This window comes from Aythya fuligula, chromosome 9 (assembly GCF_009819795.1).
Source record: "Aythya fuligula isolate bAytFul2 chromosome 9, bAytFul2.pri, whole genome shotgun sequence".
Classification (NCBI taxonomy): domain Eukaryota; kingdom Metazoa; phylum Chordata; class Aves; order Anseriformes; family Anatidae; genus Aythya; species Aythya fuligula.
The window spans coordinates 24417439-24435938 of record NC_045567.1 but is presented as its reverse complement, the minus strand read 5'-3'; the positions used below and the strand labels follow the sequence as shown (position 1 = coordinate 24435938).

The 18500-nt window shown below is 53.6% G+C and overlaps 1 protein-coding gene across 2 annotated transcripts in view; it reads left to right on the top strand.

The window, feature by feature from the left end:
* LOC116492351 (schwannomin-interacting protein 1) overlaps positions 1-18500 on the top strand; it is a 137390-nt gene that overhangs the window by 100375 nt on the left and 18515 nt on the right. Inside the window, exon 5 of one of the 2 annotated variants that reach the window (XM_032192982.1) lies at positions 2654-3259. The exons of the other annotated variant lie outside the window; for it this stretch is intronic. Coding sequence (XP_032048873.1) covers positions 2654-3259 — 606 coding nt within the window. The remainder of the gene's footprint in view (positions 1-2653; positions 3260-18500) is intronic. 2 annotated transcript variants of the gene reach the window in all.

Here is an 18500-nt window from a genome sequence, read left to right as displayed (position 1 = left end):
TAGGCTTGTAAAGGAGAAGAAATTACATGTGTGTTGTGAATAACAATAACCAGCTTCTTCTGAAGGGTCAAGTGGAAATATAGCCCCCATCTGTAATTAGGAATGCAGAGGGCCTACTTTACAAGGGTAAAACAACTGCATCTGTCTGCAGAGAAAGTGGAAGAAAAAATTAAAAAAAAAAGAGAAACTTAGACAATCATCAAGCACATGTGTTCTGATTAACCTAAAGAGGGAATGCCCATGCTTGAAGGAAGACCTGGGTGTGGGTTGGCAGGGACAGGGGACAAGGAACTGTTCCCCACAAGCCAAAGGGTGAGACCCCATTTTGTCAGGGGCTGCTTTTCTTCAGGTACTGGACACGTTTTCCTCTCATGTTTGTCTTTTTTTTTTTTTTTTTTTTTTTTTCTCCTTTCACCCACACTTAGCTGGTTTCATTTAGAATGAGACACCTGGGGTTCTACCAAGGGCTTGGTGTCCCTGGGACACTCCAGCGGCTGCTGGAGGTGTTCACCTTACACTGCTGTGCCCGTGGCGACTTTTTGGCATGAAACCTGAATTCACTGGAAGTGCAAAGGGAACTCAGGTGACCACAGAAAGGACTGTGAGCATCCACAGAGTCCTGCCTGGACAGGCAGTGCCCCGAAAAGTCAGTGTGCCTTGCGGCAGGGGAGCTCCCTCCTCTTCCACGCGATGTTAGCCTTACACTTGTCGCAGGAAAGAAAAGAAATCTTCCTAATCAATCACGCGCGCCGTGAGATCCTATAAATAAAGCTTTCCGCAGCCTGTGACTACCAGACTGGAACCGATCAGGCTGCTCCCCCGCCTTGCAATACAGAAATACGCTCAAATACAGAAATACGCCCCACAAAATATGTCAAACACAACCCCCCCAGCCACAGAGCTGTGCAACTGGGACAGATTTTTGCACTGCGATCCATTTCCAGGATGGAGGCTTAACTCTTGCTCCCTCCTGCCATTCACTGGGATTATTTTTACTAGTGCACTTTGCACAGTCACTGATTTTATGGGTCCCATGGCAGGTGCCAGCAGCCAGGGCAGGGAGGCAGGACGGGGTGGGATGGGGGAAGCAGCCCTGGCCACGGCTGCTCTCGGTTAGCTGGAGTGTGCCAGGATTTACTCCATGCTGGAGCCTGGATAGCACCTGGTGATGTCCAGAGAGATCCTGTCTTTGTGACCAAGCTTTCACTGGTCACTGAGCTGTGTCTGGGACCCAGGGTCTCCCACACCACCAGGTGCAGGTGTTTCCGTCTGCCCAGGAGAGCTCACAGGGTAGGTTTGTCACAGCCAGTATCTATTTCTGGGACCTCTGCCTCACTTGTCCCCTGTCACCAGAGGGATGGGAGAACAACAGGACCCCAAAATCGGCCGAGCCCATACAATCCCCTAAGCACGGCCACCTCCTTGTGTTGCAGATCATTGCCGCTAATAAAGGGGAGGTGGTGGCTGTGTCTGAGCTGTGGAGACATGGATCTGAGATCTCTATGCTGACACTGTTCGCCCACTGATAGTGTGTCCTGACCTCAGCAAGCTCCCCCCAGCATTTGTCATCTAAATCTAAATCCCATCATCTAAAACCGAGTATGTCAGTGCAAGCTCTGGGACCAGCCTGTGGGCGATGCTCCTGGGACCTCCGCATTGGCCCCGCTTTGTGCAAGGCAATCGCCCAACGCCTCCCCCGGCTGCTCCGGGAGAGGTTTGTCATCTGCTGGGGATGAGTAGCTGCACAGCAACAAGTTCAAAAGTCAAAGGACTTAAGCAGCTGCAGATGTTCTCCTGCTTCCCCTCTTCCCTTTATGCTGCTCGGAAGAACCAGCAGGGCTGTGCCAGGCCCCCCGTGTGCGAGCAGGGCACGTGGAGCTGGCACAAGGAGCTGCGGGCACTGCCACCAGCTCTGCCAAGCCAGACATCCACCCTGGCCCTGTTTGTCTGTCCCATGTCACACGCATCGGTGTCAGGCACTACCTTCCCAATCCCACGCAGGGTGGCATTTTAAAACCCCATGCAGTCACAGGGATGTGTGTCTCACTTAGATCCCCATCCTTCTGTCAAAAAACAAACTCCAAATGCAATTGAATGACCGAATTTTAGAACTGAAACCGCGATTAAGGCGGGCTGCCGGCTCTCCCTGCACCAGCCCCTGTGGCTGTGAGAAGTTTGGTGTCCCTGTCACCCAGCACCCGGCAGGACGCAGCTCCCCGGAGCCGATTTCGGGATGGGGATGGGGGCACCTGCGGGTGGGACACCCCTTCAGCCCCCCCGAACGTACACGGGGAGGATCCTGCTTTCGGAGCAGGGCTGTTCAGAGGTCCCTCGAGCTGTTTTTTTAAAAGGGGAGGGGGAAGAAAGCTCCTGTCCTCCTCCCTCACCCCCTCCCCGGCCGCCCTCGGGGCCCGGCAGCCGCCGGGGGCGCTGCGATCGCGGGGCCGGCGCCGCCTCCCGGCCGCCCCGCGGCGGCGTTGGGGCGGCTCGGCGGAGGCTCCGGTGCTCGGGGGCAGCCTCCCCCCACCCCCCCCCCAAAAAAAAAAAACAAAAACAAATCCCGGCTTCTTTCCTTCTCCCCCCACCCCACCCCGGTGGCCTCGGGTCGGGGCCGGGCATCCCTGACGCGGAGCCTCTCGCTTCTCCCCGGCAGGACCCCCGCGAGGATGGCATGGATTTAGGGAGCGACGCCGGCAGCAGCCGCTCCAGCTCCGAGTCCAACTCGAGCAAAGTGACGCCGTGCTCCGACTGCAAGTCCTCGCCGTCCCCCAGCAGCCTGGACCTGGCGGCGCTGGGCGACTCGGAGGAGGAGGAAGAGGAGGAGGAGGAGGAAGAAGAGGAAGAAGAAGAGGAGGAGGAGGAGGAGGACGGGGGCTCCCTGCCCTCCCCGCCGCCTCCCTGCCGCTCCGCCGATGCCCTCCGCCGCTCCTCGCCCGCTCCCCGCAGCGGCTCCCCCGGCTCCTTGAAGCGCCCCCCCCCCGGCGCCCCCCAGCCCGGAGCCCCCCGGCCGCGGCCGCACCAGCGCCCCCCGCCGCTGCCCCCCCCCCAGCAGCAACGGGGGGGAGCCGGGGGGGGAGCGGCGGGGCCGGGAGGGGGGCGCCGGGGGGCTCGGAAAGGCTCCGGGGGGCTCCGGGGGAACGGGGCGCAACCCCCCCGGGACCCGCAGCCCCCGGCCATGGACTGGGCGGCCCTGGAAAGGCACCTGGCGGGGCTGCAGTGCCGGGAGCAGGAGAGGGGGCAGCGGGCGAGCCCCGCTTCGGTGAGTGGGGCTCGGGGGTCTGGGGGAGGGTTTGGGGGGGTTTGGGGGAGCCGGCGAGAAGCCCCCCCCCCGCGGCCGCGGTGGCAGCGGGGAGCTGGGAGCGAGCCCCGGCGCCCACGCCCCGCAGCCCGGGCTCGGTTCCGCCGGGGTTGCCTCGGTCCCCGGGCATCCTGTGCAGTCATCTGGCCCCCGAGAGCTGGGGGGGGTTTTCCCCTGGCCACTAATTTCAGAAAAATCCGGGCGGGTGCTGGCAGGGATGAAGGATCTCCCGAAGCAGAAGGAGAGCTGCCGTGCGGGGCTCTCCTTCCAAGGCTGAATGGGGTGGCCTCGGTGCTCAGAGGAGCCTAGACAGGTAACCTCCTTCATTCCTGCCATTCATGCAGCTTTCTTTTTTCTTTAAAAAAAAAAAAAGTGCTTTTCTTGTGGCTCCGAGGCTTTCCTCTGCAGCGCTATCAGATAAACTCCTGCTGCCCCGGCTGCCGGAAGCAGCAGCGCTGCTGGAAACTCTTTGCCTCCGGTTACGCTTTGCGAGGTGAGGTCTCACCTAAGGAATCTCGCCCCTAAAGCTTTGCCTGGGCTCACCCCGCCGAGCCGGGGTGTGTGGCCGTGCCGTGGGGCCCAGCACTCGGTGCTGTGCCCACAGAAGGTCTCCTTCCCTGCTGTCAGCCCAGGTGGAAACCCCCCTGTCCTCGGTCTTCCACCCAAACCCCAAACAGAGTTCTTGGAGCTCCAGGAACAACAGCTCGTGTGGGTTGTGGTGCTGGGGTGCTCTTGCTCCCCTCTGTCCAGGCACGCTCCTGTCCCACAGGAGCCCGGGATGCTCCTGGAGGCTTTGGGACTGGGATCCAGCCTCACCCAGGATGGGAGGAGGAGGAATCCGAGCTCTGCTGCTCTGATTTCCCCATGGGAGAGGTGCATTTTGTCTCCACCAAAGTCCTCTGGGGAGGAACACGTGGCCGGGTGGCACCTCCTAGTCCCACAGACCTCCCATGGCACGGGTTTGGAGTGATAGCAGATGTCAGAGGTGACACTGGGACGGAGGGATGCGATGCCTTAAAGGCTCGCTGCAATCAGCTTGAAGAGAAAATCTTTCTGATAGTTTGTTTTTATTCGTGACCCTGACATTTTCCTAAGGTTCGGCGTCTCGCTATTTATAACAAAACGCTGTCTGGCCTGCTGGAAACCCCAGCGTTTGTCAGCATGGAAACCGCGAGGTGAACCTAGGCAGTAAGACGATGGGCTGGTTGGCTCCAACTGCGAGACAAATATGTTTGAAAAAGGGAAAAAAGAGAAATTTCAGTGCTAAGGCCTTGCTCGGTGTATTATGGAACAAGCTTGTCAACAGGGACGAGGTGGGGAACTGCTGCTGCTGGGAGTGGAAGCGTGTCTTCGGCTGGTAATGTTAACAGGAGTCCAGCGTGGATGTTTTATTGAGAAAAACAAAATCCTGAGCAACTGTGAAACTGGAGAGGAGTTGTTTCTCTGCGGGTGGTTACCTCTCGTTGGGTTTCATGGTGCTCTGTGGGGAGGCTGTGCCCTGCTGCAGCCTGGTCCCACCGTGCCACCGTCGGACGTGCGGTTGTTGCGGGGTGCTGGGGAGGGTGCCAGGCTGCACTTCGCGGCTTCACGGCTCTGCCGTGTCTCCTTTGTGATGTTTTTGAGAATGAGACTTTAAAAAAAAGCACTTGAAAGCTGCCGGTTCTGTTACAAGGGGCGAGCGTTTCCCGTCCCTAGCTGGGTGAGGTGGAAGGGAAGGAAGGCCGGGTGGAGCTCGCGGCGCCGTGCTGCAGCGGGGCCGGGTGGATGTGCATCCTTCCCGGCGTCCCAGGGGATGGTTTCTTTTGGGATGGGCCCCGCAGCCGTGTTCAGGCCACCTGCAAGCCTGGTCTGATGTGCCGGGTCACGCTGCGTTAGACGGCTGGACCTTGGTGTGCTGGAGGAGAAATCCCCTCAGTTCTCAAAGGGGGTTGAAGGTTGGTGACACGCTCAGACCGACCTCATCAGGCATCTGCAGGAAGCCCACTGCCGGGGTTTCTCTCCCTGCCCACCTCCTGCCTGTATCAGAAGCAGTCACAAAGGTGCCGTGCCAAGATTTATGGCTCTTCGGGGCCGCGGAGGTGCGCAGGAAGCAATGCCTCGTGCTCGCAGTTCCACTGCTGCTTCTAATGAAGTCAAAATGAGCATTAATGGCTTTCATTTTCTTCCCATTGCATCTCCGAGGATGGTAATTACAATCAATGGCATGTGTTTTCTGAAAAAATAATATCTGCACGTTCCGTAGTCAATTAAAAAAACCCTCGCAAGGCAGGAGGTGGTTCAGCCAGCTTGTCTCCCTAACGGGGCTTTAGCACTGAGATGACCCGGAGCTGCATGGCCCTGCCGAGCGAATGGTGCTGCCCACAGACAGGTTCCTTGCAGGCAGTGGGGATAAAAGCTTGTCCCTGCAGCCTCCAGGACTTGTGCACGGGTGGGAGTGTGTCAGAGTCTGTATTTTCCCTTCTCATCGCTGGCATGTTCCTACGTACGCTGCCGAGACAGACAGATGCCAGATACCCGGTACCTTTGGCAGTATATATAACACGTCGTGCCTCAGCACGGTCTGCCCAGGCTTGTACCTCGCCCTCGGGCGTGTGGGCTCCTGCTTTCTGCAGAACATGCTCGCTGTGTTGGGAAGTTAAATTTGTTTCCTTCTGAATCACTTGGCTCTCCAGGCTGGCGTGATTTAGAGGAGATGGGCGCAGTGCTTCTGCTCTGCTCCAAGGAGCGGTTAACCGTGGCCTGCTGCCCATGGAGACGAATTCAAAGTATATATCATGGTCCAGGATTAAATCTTGAAATGATTTAATAGTTGGCCAGGGCAGGGTCTGGCTCTGGTGGAGTGTCTGGCTGTCGGTCACGGGCTGGGGTCAAACGGGAGCTGCGGTGCTGCTCGCTGCAGAGCTCTGCTGCCTGCGTGCTTCATCGCCGGCATTTAGGGAGCAAATGTTTGCTTGGCAAGATTGGCAGTGGTTTCTTCTCACTTAAAATAAGTAAGAGCTGCTTGATGGAGCTCACTTAAAGTGTTAGGCTCTCCGTCCCTCGGTGACGTGCGATGCTGGCTGAGAGCAGGGAGCAACCGGCAGGGCTGCGATGCCCGGCAGGCATCTTCCCCCGACGAGAACTGTCAGCGCCTTAACTTCTGACACACTCATTTTCCAAATCAAACTTGTGGCTTGCAAGAAATTGCATTTCTGTCATTCCTGCGCTGTAGGAGCGCTGCCAGACCTCCTGTCCCCACCTGACAGCAGTCGTATCGGGGCTCTTCCATTTACCGGCTTTGACCATTTAACTCCTACGGCGACTGGAGAGAGGAACATGACTGTTTGGGTGAGAGAGGTGCTCCGAGGTCAGGACATTTGTTTCGGGGCCCAGCTGACGAGGCAGGCACACCCTTCAGACAGAGGTGTAGCTCGGCCAGGCAGCAGGCTGGCCGTGTGCGGTGTCCCCGCGGGGTGACGTGCCGCAGCGAGGCTGCGCGTGGCGGCCGCCTCCGCATCCAACCGGCAGCGTACTTTGGCCGCCTTCCACCCAGCTCAAAGGTTAGGTGAGGCTGGCAAGATATTAATGGTTCTGCCAAAGCGTGCCATGTCATTAAGCTAAGGAAACAGCTGCAGGTACTCTGAAGGGCTTGTTTCGTGAGCAGCGTCGGTAATTACATGGACGGGGGAGATGTGTATGTGCTGCTCATGAGACCCGTCCGGGCAAAATGACCACAATTAATAATCCTGGGCAAAAACTCCATCTCCGTCACTGCCGCAAAGCCTTTCATTAGAGAAAGTGCTAAATACATGGGGTGACAGCATGCGGATTTCTTTTTGATGAATGATTCTCCTTTATCTGAGTATTAATATTATGGTAACTACTGTGTTATGGACACCAGCAAGCTGGCGTTGCTCCCTGGCCGTTTGGTAAGTGACTGCTTTATACGTTATGCAGAAATCATCAAAATGAGCTGAGGAGCGGGGTGATTGAAATGCTGACAGCAGCGAAGGCAGCAGCAAACCCTCTGCCATGTGCTTGTGTGCGATGCTGAAGAGCGCCCTTCGTGATGCTGCCTGTTGTAAGGTTGATGAGTATGTTTTAAGCATATTTGGGGTATTTGGTATAAGCAGCAAACTCTGAAGGTTTCTAAACAGAGAATTAAGCTTTTATGCAAGTCAAAATCTGGATTGCCTTAGGGGGTTTTGCCAGTGTAACCCCGAGACAGAGCCATTCTGCCGCAGGAGCCATGTCCCCTGCCCTCCAGCACCTCCACCACTGCCCTGGATTTCCACTTACACAGAAGTGGCACCTGGGGTTGAAACAGCAGCAGGCAGTAGGAACACTTGATAGGATAATAATTATGTACTTAGGCATCTTTTTTCTTGCATATTGGGTGTGCTAAGGGAACAGGTTAGCGGCTTTCAGCTCTCAGAGTTGGCCTGTGCTGTGTAAAACCCGTTATTTTACTGCTGAAGGACGAAGTTACTGCAGGGCCGGTGCTTACCCGGGGCTGGTGCGTGTGTAATCATGGTGTATGGGAAGAGAGAATTATAGGCGGAGTGTATTAACAGGCATATAAAGACCAAGTATTTATTCAGTGCAACTCAAAACACGTTTCGGATCTGCGGAGGAGTGCTCCAAAGCCAGGCGAGCTGCAGGCTGGGCCTCATTGCCAGGGCCACTGCTGACAAAGCATTGAGCCCAAGGCTCAGGAGTACAAATACAGAGCCCACCAGCCCCTCAGACTTGTGTGGAAATGTGGCAAAAGGGAATTAAATAACCATGGTGAGCGGGAGGGCCGATGTCTGAGCCGGCAGAGGCTGTGGGAGCTGCATGGGTAGGGCACAGGGCGGCCTCTGCCCTTCTTGTGTTCCAGCACCCATCCCACAGCAGCCTCCTCGCTTGTTTTCCAAAGTTTGTGCCCAAACTGGAAGGAGGGCGAGGGCTGGGGGCTGCCAGCAGAAGGCCAGGCCTGGTGCAGGGCAGGGAGCCCGGCGCCTGTCCCCTGCTGAGGCGGGCAGCTTCATGGCGCTTCCACCACAACCTGGTCTGATGAACGGTGTCTGGGAGAGGTTAGCACTGCTCTGTCTCTCCCAGTAGCAAAAAGGGCCCTTCTACTTTCCACATAACCTACTGCCAGTGAGGGAGAGGCTTTGGTGGCTGTGCCATTGAGCACCCAGCCAGGAGCAAGGGGCGAGTGTGCTGCCTGCAGTGCAGGCCGGAGGATGGACGGCAGAGCAAAGCACCACACTGTTCAGAGAAGTGTCCCGTCACAGCCGTCCCACATGATTTATTCTCTGTGTGGGCACACATGCACGCAGCTCTTGCCCTTATCTGCACACAAGCACACGCTGTTTTCTCCCTCTTGGCAATGAACTTTTCTCCTCTGTCCTCGCTGCGATGAGGAAGGCGGCCCAGCGCCGGCTGCCTTATGAAGGACGCTTGGGGTTTGCCTCTCGTCCTAAGAAAGCAAAGGATAAACAGAAAGCAAGGATGGGCTCCCCTGCGCTGTGTGATCTGTTTTGTAAACACTAATATGTGAAACAAATCATTTTCCAGTATTTTGGCTAAGCACATAAAATAAGCTTTCAGAGCGCCCAAGCGCTTTGTGTTCAGAAGGCTGTGCAACTCCCCCTGCTGAAGCAAAAGGATTTCTTTCTTGCCTTAAGAAACTTGTGTTTGGCAACTAGTTTAACAAACAAACAAGGAGGTTTTGCCATGCAAATCGCCCTTCCTCAGGGCCTGCAGTTGGAAATTGCTGCTCAGCCACACATGGTGTCTGCACCCAGGTCTTTTAGGCTGTGCAGAGCCAGCCATCGATGCCCACTGCCAACGCAGAGGGGCAGGGGCTGCTTTGAGTATTAAATTTAAATGAAATTGTCATTTTTTCAGACAGCACGATATGTTTTAGAGGTTACTTTTAAATACGACGTGCTTCTAGGAATGCTGCTTTCACAGTACCCAGTGCTCCACGTCCTGCGAACCTAGCAGTGCTAAAGAGTTCTGCTGAAAACGTATTTGATCAGGAAAAAAAAAAAAAAAAAACAGACTTTATTTCTTCTTTTCAAAAAGAAAGGCTTTTGTTAGGGTATATGTGCTTCCACGGTGCGGTTATGGAAGTCAGCTACAGCTGGCTCTGGAAGGAAGTCTGCTATCCCAGTTTCTCCCCGTGCCTCTGTATAGATATTTATTTCCTACAGCAAGCAGCTGCTCGGGATAATCACATAATCTGGTCAGTTCAGTGATTTCCAGCATGTGCCAGTGTGGACAGTGGGTTTCTATGGCTGCAGGCTGTTACAGTAAGGTCACCCAAGCCAGGCGGAGCAGCCACAAGTAGCACAGAGGAATAATGCTTCTGAGCAGCGGCTCCAATTTCTCCAGCAGTGGAGCTTGGTACATTTTGGCTGTTAATTGTCGGATAATTCCACTTTTGCATGAGAAGCGTCCTGAGATATAACTGAAATAAACCAGGGCCAGCTTTGGAAATACTTCTTCCAGCTAACCTTTATCCCAAATCAATCCTAATTCTGTAAGCAAAGCGTTAATGGCTTTGGTGGAAATGAGCTCCCATGTTGCGTTACCTGAGCTGCAGTTGTTGCCTGAGATGGAAACACTCCGTAATAGCTGCTGTCTTCAAGGGTTTCCAGCTTTTTCAAGTACTTGTATCATTTTTGTCCACTTTGTCTTTCCCTGTCACGCCTGTGGAGTCATTTGCGTCACAGCAGTAGTAGATCTTATTTATATCACCAATTTTGGTTTCCTGCTCAGTGATCTATAGATCTCCTTCAAATGAGAAAATTGCACTAAAGCCATTTATTCCAACCTGTCCGTGCTTTGTTAAAATGAAATCCAAGCGTTCACTTGAGCTGGAGGAAATAACTGCAATTCAAATAGGATGGGGAAGGGGAAGTGTGGGGATGAGATGTAATTCTCTCGGTTAGTAGGTGGCAATGCAAAACAGAGAGAGAGAGAGGGAGAACTATATTAAAGTGCTTAATTCTCTCTGCATACAAGAGCTGGTAGTATGTACAGTCCGTAGAGGATTGAAATGCTTTTAGTGAGTTATTAAAAATTTAATCTAAACTTTTTATTTAATGTAACTCCTGTATCGGATTTATTAAAGAGGGACTTGGGGAAATACCAGGATTCTGTACCTGGGTCATGTGTGGCCATCGTGTTTCCTGTTTTCCGTGCCTGATAGGAATTTGATGATAAACTGATCTTCGTGGTTTAAAAACAAGTAATCTGTGAATCATGTTTCCTTGCTGAGTGCTCTACGCCTTGCATAGAGACGTTAATAGTCAATGCCTAATAGCTTGGCGTGCAGGCTGACACAAGCTGGCTGGCCTGTTCTTTCTTCTGCTGCTTCCTCATCTTTTATTTCTCAGGCTGAAAACTGCAAAACCAACTTCTAGCTGTGACTTGCAAAGATGAAAGAGGCCTTTTTTATGGGGAAGACCTTTTATGGGGAGGATTGGGTGTTTTTTTTTTTCTGGATTAGGAAAATGAGGAGCTGCTCGAGCCCATTTAGTTACAGGGCTGCACAGCTGGGTGTGGGAGCTGTGTGGCAGTGACACTGCAGAGGGGTGAGCACGAGTGACTGGCAGAGGACTGGTGGAAGTTTTCACCTGGACCTTGTGAAATAGGATTTTCTGTAGGGTGAAGGCTTTGTGCTCCAGTCTTAAGTGCTGTTTGACACCAACCTTCCCCTGGGCAGACAGCTCTAACAAAAAGATTGATGTCATGCTGCAGCAAAGCAGAGAAAAGAGGAATGTTAAAGTGCTCGAGAAAAGACAGATGCAAATGTGCGCCCTTCTCCTGCAGGGCAGCCGGCAGCTCGGCCAACTGAGCACAGAGGTGCGAGCCCTGGTGCTTGCACGGTGGTGCTGGGCTCCTAACTTCAGTATCTCCCAGCTCGTCACTTATGGAGGCTGACCTGGAGCTATTTAAGGACAAGATGCTGTCCCTGCAGAGCTACCCTGCAGCTCCAGGGTCGCTCCCAGCTCCCATCTTCTCCATCAGTTTGTTCGCAGTCCCTCCTACCTTGTTAGCTGCACATTTGAATACTAATGAAATGGGTTTGGACGTAGAATTAGCTGAAGGTTCATAACACTGAAATTACTGATATTAATAATAGATGCTGGAGAGCCTCTGCGGCACCAGAAGGAGAGCTTCAAGGAGGTGGCCACTGGGTTTGTGGCCGTGGTGGCATGCGTGGAGGTCTCCTAGGAGCTGGGACAGCTGGGTGGCCATGTCCCTGCCATGGGCACCCCTCCGTGGCTTGCAGAGCTCTCGTTGCACATCCTGGTCCCGATGCAGAGCCTTCTGGAGCGGAGGATTTATAATATAAACTTAGTGCTGATGTTGTCTGTAGGACATGACATACTGCTTACGGTATGCCTGCTAATTACTCTTATGTTTGCATTTCTCACCAAACAAAACTGGATCCGAGCCTGGAGCTGTCCGAAATCTGGATCAGCCCCTGCCCTCCCGCAGTGCCGGAGGGACAGGATTTCAGCTGTGAGACAGGGGCAGCTGGCTTGAACTAGTAACTAGCTTCATGGGAAGTTTTTTCCTTGATGAAGTAATGTGTCTGGATGAAACCTAGTGAATGAAAATATCCAAGAGCACATGTTTTGTGGGGAGCTAACACCCGCTGGTAAAGTGAACTTGCCCGAGTGCAGGCAACCAGAAACACCCAGCACTTTGGCCATGCTGCTGCCGCTACCCACTTTGCAGCAGAGCTGCTCTCCCTGAGCACTGGGGACTGATGCTTGCCTGCCCCCAGGGCCATTTATTTTGTAACTTCAGGTTGTCCTTACTTTGCCGTAGCAGCCAGCATTATCATTGCCTTCTCTTTTTCCTCCCACAGCTCAGGTACTTGCCCAAGAGCATTGTCAGCCGTCCCCCCTCTCCCCCATCAAAATGAAAACCAAGCTGTGCCACCAGCTTCAGGCCAGGCCTGGCGCCTGCTCTGTGCCCGAGCTGGTGACACGCTCTGGGGACAGGTCCCTGCTGCCCTGGGGACATTTTGCTGGACGATCCCAAAAACCCACGCCTGCAGAGGGGCTGCCCCGTAGCCGGGGGTGGTTTGCAGAGCCCCCAGCCTGGTGCAAGCTGCGATGGGCGATGTAGCTCCTGCCTGGTTGGTGCACATGAAAATGCCATTGCTTGGCCTTCTGCTCATGGCCCGTGGCTCCTGTCAGGAGTGATAGGAAGGAAGCTACATGGCACGATGACAACCTCCTGCCCTGACGTTTTCTTCCCGTGAACAGCTTTTTCCCCCATTCCTTTGACACAGGTAGCTTGGTGAAACACAGAAATGCAGCCTGTCATTTCTCCGTAGAGGGAGTCTGAGCCATAGGAACAGCTTCTGATAAAGGCATATCAATAGTCGTGCTGCTGGCTGATTGCTGCGGGGCTCCAAAGGCTTTGGAAAAACACGGGTTTGTTTGCAAAAGGTGTGCACATGGGTTCCTCTGGAAAAGGGGGCTGGGGAAAGGAACGCTGCCTGCGGCTCCTCTCCTGCTTGGGGCAGCCCCCAGACAGGCAGCAGCCGGCCCCTGCCCGGAGCAGAACAGCAATTTTCTGGGTTTTGGCCCAGGAACAAGGAGCTGCTGCCTGCCAGCGCCAGGCACGTTTCCTTCCCTCCAGCTGAGCGTCACCAGGGGAGGCCGCAGGGACGGGGCTGTCACCTGTGTCCCCTGCGGGCACGGCCCTGCTGGCTTTGGGCCTGGTCAGGTGGAGCCGGGCAGGCCGGGACTGCTTCTGGGCCTGCAATTAGTGCCCTAATTGCACTAATGGGGGGAGGAGAAAGGGGCCAGGTGGCTCGCATGGCTTGAAGGGGTTAACCCAGATCACTGGTGTGAGGTTATCGATCCACCCCTCGGCTTCAGGAGGGAGGAAATGCCACACGGAGGAAATACCTCGTGTCACACCTGGCCCTAAAAACCCGCAGGCAGTGATGCTGTGTGCTTTGTCAGAGCTGCGGGCTCCCAGAGCTCAGCCTCCTGGCAGGAGAAGCCCACGGCCAAGCGGGGGAGTGAAAACTGGGAGCTGGGAGGCGAGGAGCATCCTTCTCTTGCTCTTATATGGAGCTGCCTCGCCGCCGGCTGTGACTCCCTCTCTCCATGACTAACGAGGCTCAGCTGGGATCCACCCTTGCTTATCCTGTTATTTTTAGAGCTTTCCGTCCTCACGCTTGGCGTGCCGGCCCTGTCGGCAGCTCTCACGGCAGGGCACGCTGCGCTTTCGGCCCTCTTGTGCCTGCCTGCAAGTCCTGCATGGGGAGCTGGGGTGCCAGGCCGGGCAGGGTGCTGCTGGTGGAGCTGCTGCTAACGGTGGCATTTCAGGACGTGCCCCTCTCCTAAATGGGATCCCGAGATTTAGTTTGCTTTCTCAAGCCTTTGCAGCCGTTTTCTGAAGGATTGCAAATGTGAAACAGACGGCAAGAGCCAGGCTCCGAGGGCTGAGATCTGGGTTTGCTCCCACACAGCAATTACAGACTTCCAGAAATCCTTGATCTCAACAGTTCAGGGGGGGTGAAGCTCTGTGAGGGCTAATTAATTTTTGCAGAGGTGTGTGCATAGCATAAATAGACCCTCAAAAATAAAAATAAAAATAGATTTCCGCCAGGCTTTGTCAGCAGGAGCTGAGTTACAGACACTGAACTTCAAAACGGGGCGAGAAATCCCCGCCTGTTTATTGGTGTCGTGCCCGTGACTCAGACGAGGGCCGTCCTGGCACGCTCCTGCTTGTGTTCAGGAAGCAGTCAGAGGGCACTGCTCTTATCTGCTTGTCCTCGTGCCCCGTGTTTATAGGATCTGGCTGGGTTTGAAAAAGAAACTTTTAATTTCCGAGTGACTTGGTAGCATGGTCTGTGTACTTCTTCAGCCTCTAAGTCCCCGTTCTGGGTTTTTGCCACCTGCTTGGCAATTCGAGTGAGTTCCCATATAAAGCCAGCCCCTACCCGAGCCTCCCAGACGCTCCCTGCTGGAAAGCAGGAGGGGAATGGAATGGGACAGGCAGGCTCAAGGCAATTGATACCGGAATGATCCCAGAATAATCCCAGAACAGTGCTGGTGCCACCCACACATGCTGCCCTCATGGTCCCCTGGGCTCAGGGCCTTCACTGATAATTGATTTTTGTTATCAGACGAACACAGCTACACCCTGCAGCATGCAGCACGTCGCAGACAAATTAATTGCCTGTGGGTGTAAACGCAGGTTATACGTGTGTCTGTGCTCCTGCATGGCCACACTGGAGTTTCAGGGACGTTGTCACAATTTAAAGGCTTTAATCCCGAATTTGCTCATGGCTGCCCTGGTGCCCGCATCCCCAGGCCGCTGAAGGGCTGCTGGGCGCAGAGCTCGGGGTGTGGGGTTTGGTTTTCTGCACCTGACTCATGAACATCTCCACGTAACTCCTCGTGTCCCCATTTGGGGAAGCTGTTCTTCATCATCTCAGAGGAAATCTCTCTTCCTCTTCCCCTTCCTCTCACACCATTATTTTTTTTTTGCTCTTTTCTCATCATCTTTGGAAAATGCTCCAACTCCTCTCCCAGCATTGCATTAAAATGCACATTTTAGTGCAGAAAATGGGCTTTGCTGAGCAAAAACCTGTGTGAGAGCTGTAAATGCCCCCCATTTTCCCCTACTCCTTCTTGCCATCCACCTGGAGATTAGGAAAGCCCATTTATTTTGCCTCCCTACCACTCCCCACCTATGGGCAGGACTAATTTAGCCTTGTTTTGTTGGAAATGGAGCAGCAGGGCACGAAAGGGGCAAACTATGATCTTTGGTCAGTGAAGTCATGTAATTGTCTGCAGAGGGTGCAGAGAGTGCCTTGTGCTTGGTGCTGCCCTGCATTTGTGCTGCGGGCGAGGTTTAATTTTGGTTTGGGTGAGATGAAGTAGAAATGAGGTGCCAGGACTGGGGCTTGTGGCAGCTGGTCCCGAAAAGCAGCTTTCCAATGTGCATCAGGTCTACATCGTGTGCCTCTGCGGGTACCAGGCCAAAAGCACTGAAAGTTATTTGTAGCTGATGAAATTCATCACAGATCCTCTCTCAAAGAAATAGCGCTGTGAAGCAAGGTGGATTGTAGGATTTTAAATTATTTATATTAATACAAAACCTTACAGCTTTATATCGTTCTGTTGGAAAGCTCGTGCTCGCCTTAGCATTTTGCATAATGTGAGTATTGCATTTCCGAAGGAACAGCTTATTCTTAAGAACATAAATAAAATTGCAGGGAGGCAGCAATAGCTTTTCTGTTGCTATCTCACCGCACTCATTAGCAATGAGAATGGAGAAATGGTTCTCCATTCATTAGCAGTAAATAACTGGTGGGATATCATACCTACTAATCATCGGGCCATTTGTAAATTCTCTATTAAGCACGTGCGAGCCAGCTTATGAATTGCACAATTGAAATCTAAGCTCATGCAGCTGTATCAGCGCATCTTCCCAGATCAGCTCCATGGCAAAGTCTGATTGTTTGCGGCACAGTTCCTCACTTTTGGAGCACCAGAAAGTTGTAGACACTTGGGTGGCTGAAATTAATTGCTGTAATTCACCGTAAAGCATTCACCATCCTGTGCGCCGGGGGGATCATAATGGGAGAGTGAAGTTGCTGCAGCCTTCTGCTCTGTGCTTTGTGGGAACAGAAAGTTGTGGTTGGGTCGTGTAAAGCCACAGGTGCTGTCTGGGGGGACACGTAGAAAGTTTTCCGCGTAAATCTCTTACCTCTGAAAATGTCCCACAAGAAAGTTATGATTGCAAGACGTGCATCATAACTTCTACATCAAAATAAGAACACAACAGAGGTTTTTGTGAAGCACCACAACACAACAGCACCTTTCCTGGTGCTGTTAATTCCCCACTCGTACAAATTCCAAAAGAATAGAAATTCACTGAAGAATTTGTTTTTTTTTTTTCCCTGTAATTTCCCGATAAAGTCATATTGGGTCTTCTAAGAGGAAGAAGAAGAGTTTTGTTCTGATATTTTATTCCACAAGTTTTTATCCAAAATATTTATCTTGGGCACCCCTGTGCTTTGGGAGGATTTGTAAAGCTTCTTGCTGTAAAAGACTGCAGAAACGTCAGTGGAAATGAAAAGTCCATGGAAGAGGGACAGGCATTGTCTGGATTTTTAAATCACCTGAGGATTACCTCCCCATAAGGAGGAGTAACATGTCCAAAATGATGGAAAACAGCTCAGCATCATCTTCCCTGAATAAAGAAGCAGTGGTCTAAAGCATTACACATGAATGTAATCCAAACCAATATTCCCTTTTCCAAGGAGATTTCTAGTATTAACCGATTAAAAAAAATAATCTTTTTTTTTTTTTTTCCTTCTTCTTGCTAGATTTAAACCCTGGAGAAGCTTTAGCTTGGCTTAAAGAGGAGCTAAATCCATAACTCCCAGTAAATCATCAGCAAATGGAGATGAAATCCCGTGATGCCATATGGGATTCCCAGTTGTGTGAAGGCTGGGCCGAGCCCATCCTATAGGAGCTCTATGGGGTTTTCATTGGGGCAAAGCAACCCCGGCGCTGGCCCTGGCTCGGTGCAGGAGCGGTGCTCACGGGGTCTCAGCATGTGGTGTGGGGCAGGCATAAAAATAGCTGCGTGGGGCAGTGGGAAATTCTGAATACAGAAGGAAAGGGCTGGCTGCGGCTTCCTGTGAGGTACCCACATTTCTTCACTTCCTTCCCATGGTGGTGAGAACACACAGTCAGGAGTGCTCGGCTTTCCTGTGCGGGTGTAGTCATATTGCAGGGTCTGCTCCCCGTGGGGGAATGGCTTTGGGAGCACTGGGAGCCTGTGTGCGCTGCCCGGCTCTGTTACTGATGGCCTAGGGCTGACCATGGGCAGCTCCAGGCCCGTGCGTGCCCCAAGGGACCAGGGCATGGTGATTAAGTGATGCCTTACTGTAAGGTTAAGTGTAAGAAAAATCCTAAAAGATGTGCGCAGAGTCAGAAATTACACATTTTCCCCCAGAACTGGGGACACCGGGTGTTTTCTCCTTCTGTAGGGGGGATAGGCAATGAAGCCCTAACGTTTAACCATGGGGAGCTGTCCCCTCTAAGCACAGGCATCTCCCCACACCCCAAACCCTCTGCAGAAGAAGCCTTGGTAGGAAACCCAAAAGCAGATGGCGTAAAATGCCCCCAAGCTTCTCTCCCCAGCTTGTAGGGCCACTGGGGGTCTTGGGGTATTTGGGGTCTTCCCACTGGGTTGTGCGTCTGCAGAGGGCAGTGGTGCTCAGTGCTCCCAGGGACATCGTGCCACACTGACCCGCCTGGACGGCCGCCAGGAAGCTTTCCCTCCGTTTAATCAGGCCTTGCATTAATTATTACCTACCCGCCTGACTCGTTGGCAATGACAAACCCCTGGGCTAAGGCCGAGGTCTGGCCCTGTCCGTGTGCTCCCCGTGAGGGCGTTGTGGGCCTGGAGGAAAAGCAAACCGGGCTCTCTTCAAAACTTACTCACAGTATGGTTTTTTTCTTTCGGATTTGTTGAAGCAAGGCCCCAAGAACGAGAGCTGCCGACGCTGTGGCTCGCCTGTGTCCTGGCCATTTGGGGTACTCGTCTTTCATTTTTAAACCTATCCCAAGAGACAGAGCTTCCGTAGCTCTTTTCTTTTATTAGCACCTTCCACACGTGGTGAAGTTGCTGATGGGGTGCGTGTGCTCCTGTGCTGACTTTTCCCAGAGGATTTGGGGCTCGTGACTGGGTTGAACCCTGCTGTAGTGGGTGGGAGCAGAGGAGTTGGGGTCTCCTCTCCATCCACATCGCCAAAATGCACAGGGACCAGGGCACTCCATCCACCCACCCCTGCTCCAGCATCTCCGGCCTGGCTGCAAGGAGAGCCAGGGCAGGGCCCTTTCCCTACAAAGGCCGATTTTTCTGGAGGCCCATCTGCTACGGGGAGTCAAACCCCAGACGCGCTGTGAGCAAGTGCAGCGTTTCTGCAGTCATTTCCATTTCTAACTTGGCTGCGGGACGGCCGGGCGATGGCTGGCACCACAGCACGAGGACGAGGACGAGGGGAGGCCCTGGGGTGCCCCCAGCTGCCGGCCACAGCAGCTCAGGGCCTGGGTCGTGGTGCCCTGTGGGTTCTGGCGGCATTTTGGGATGGGCACGGGGTGGGCTCGGGACCTGCTGTGCCCTAGGCCTTGTGCTGGGGCTCTCAGGGTACCCAGCACCCCGGGAAGCA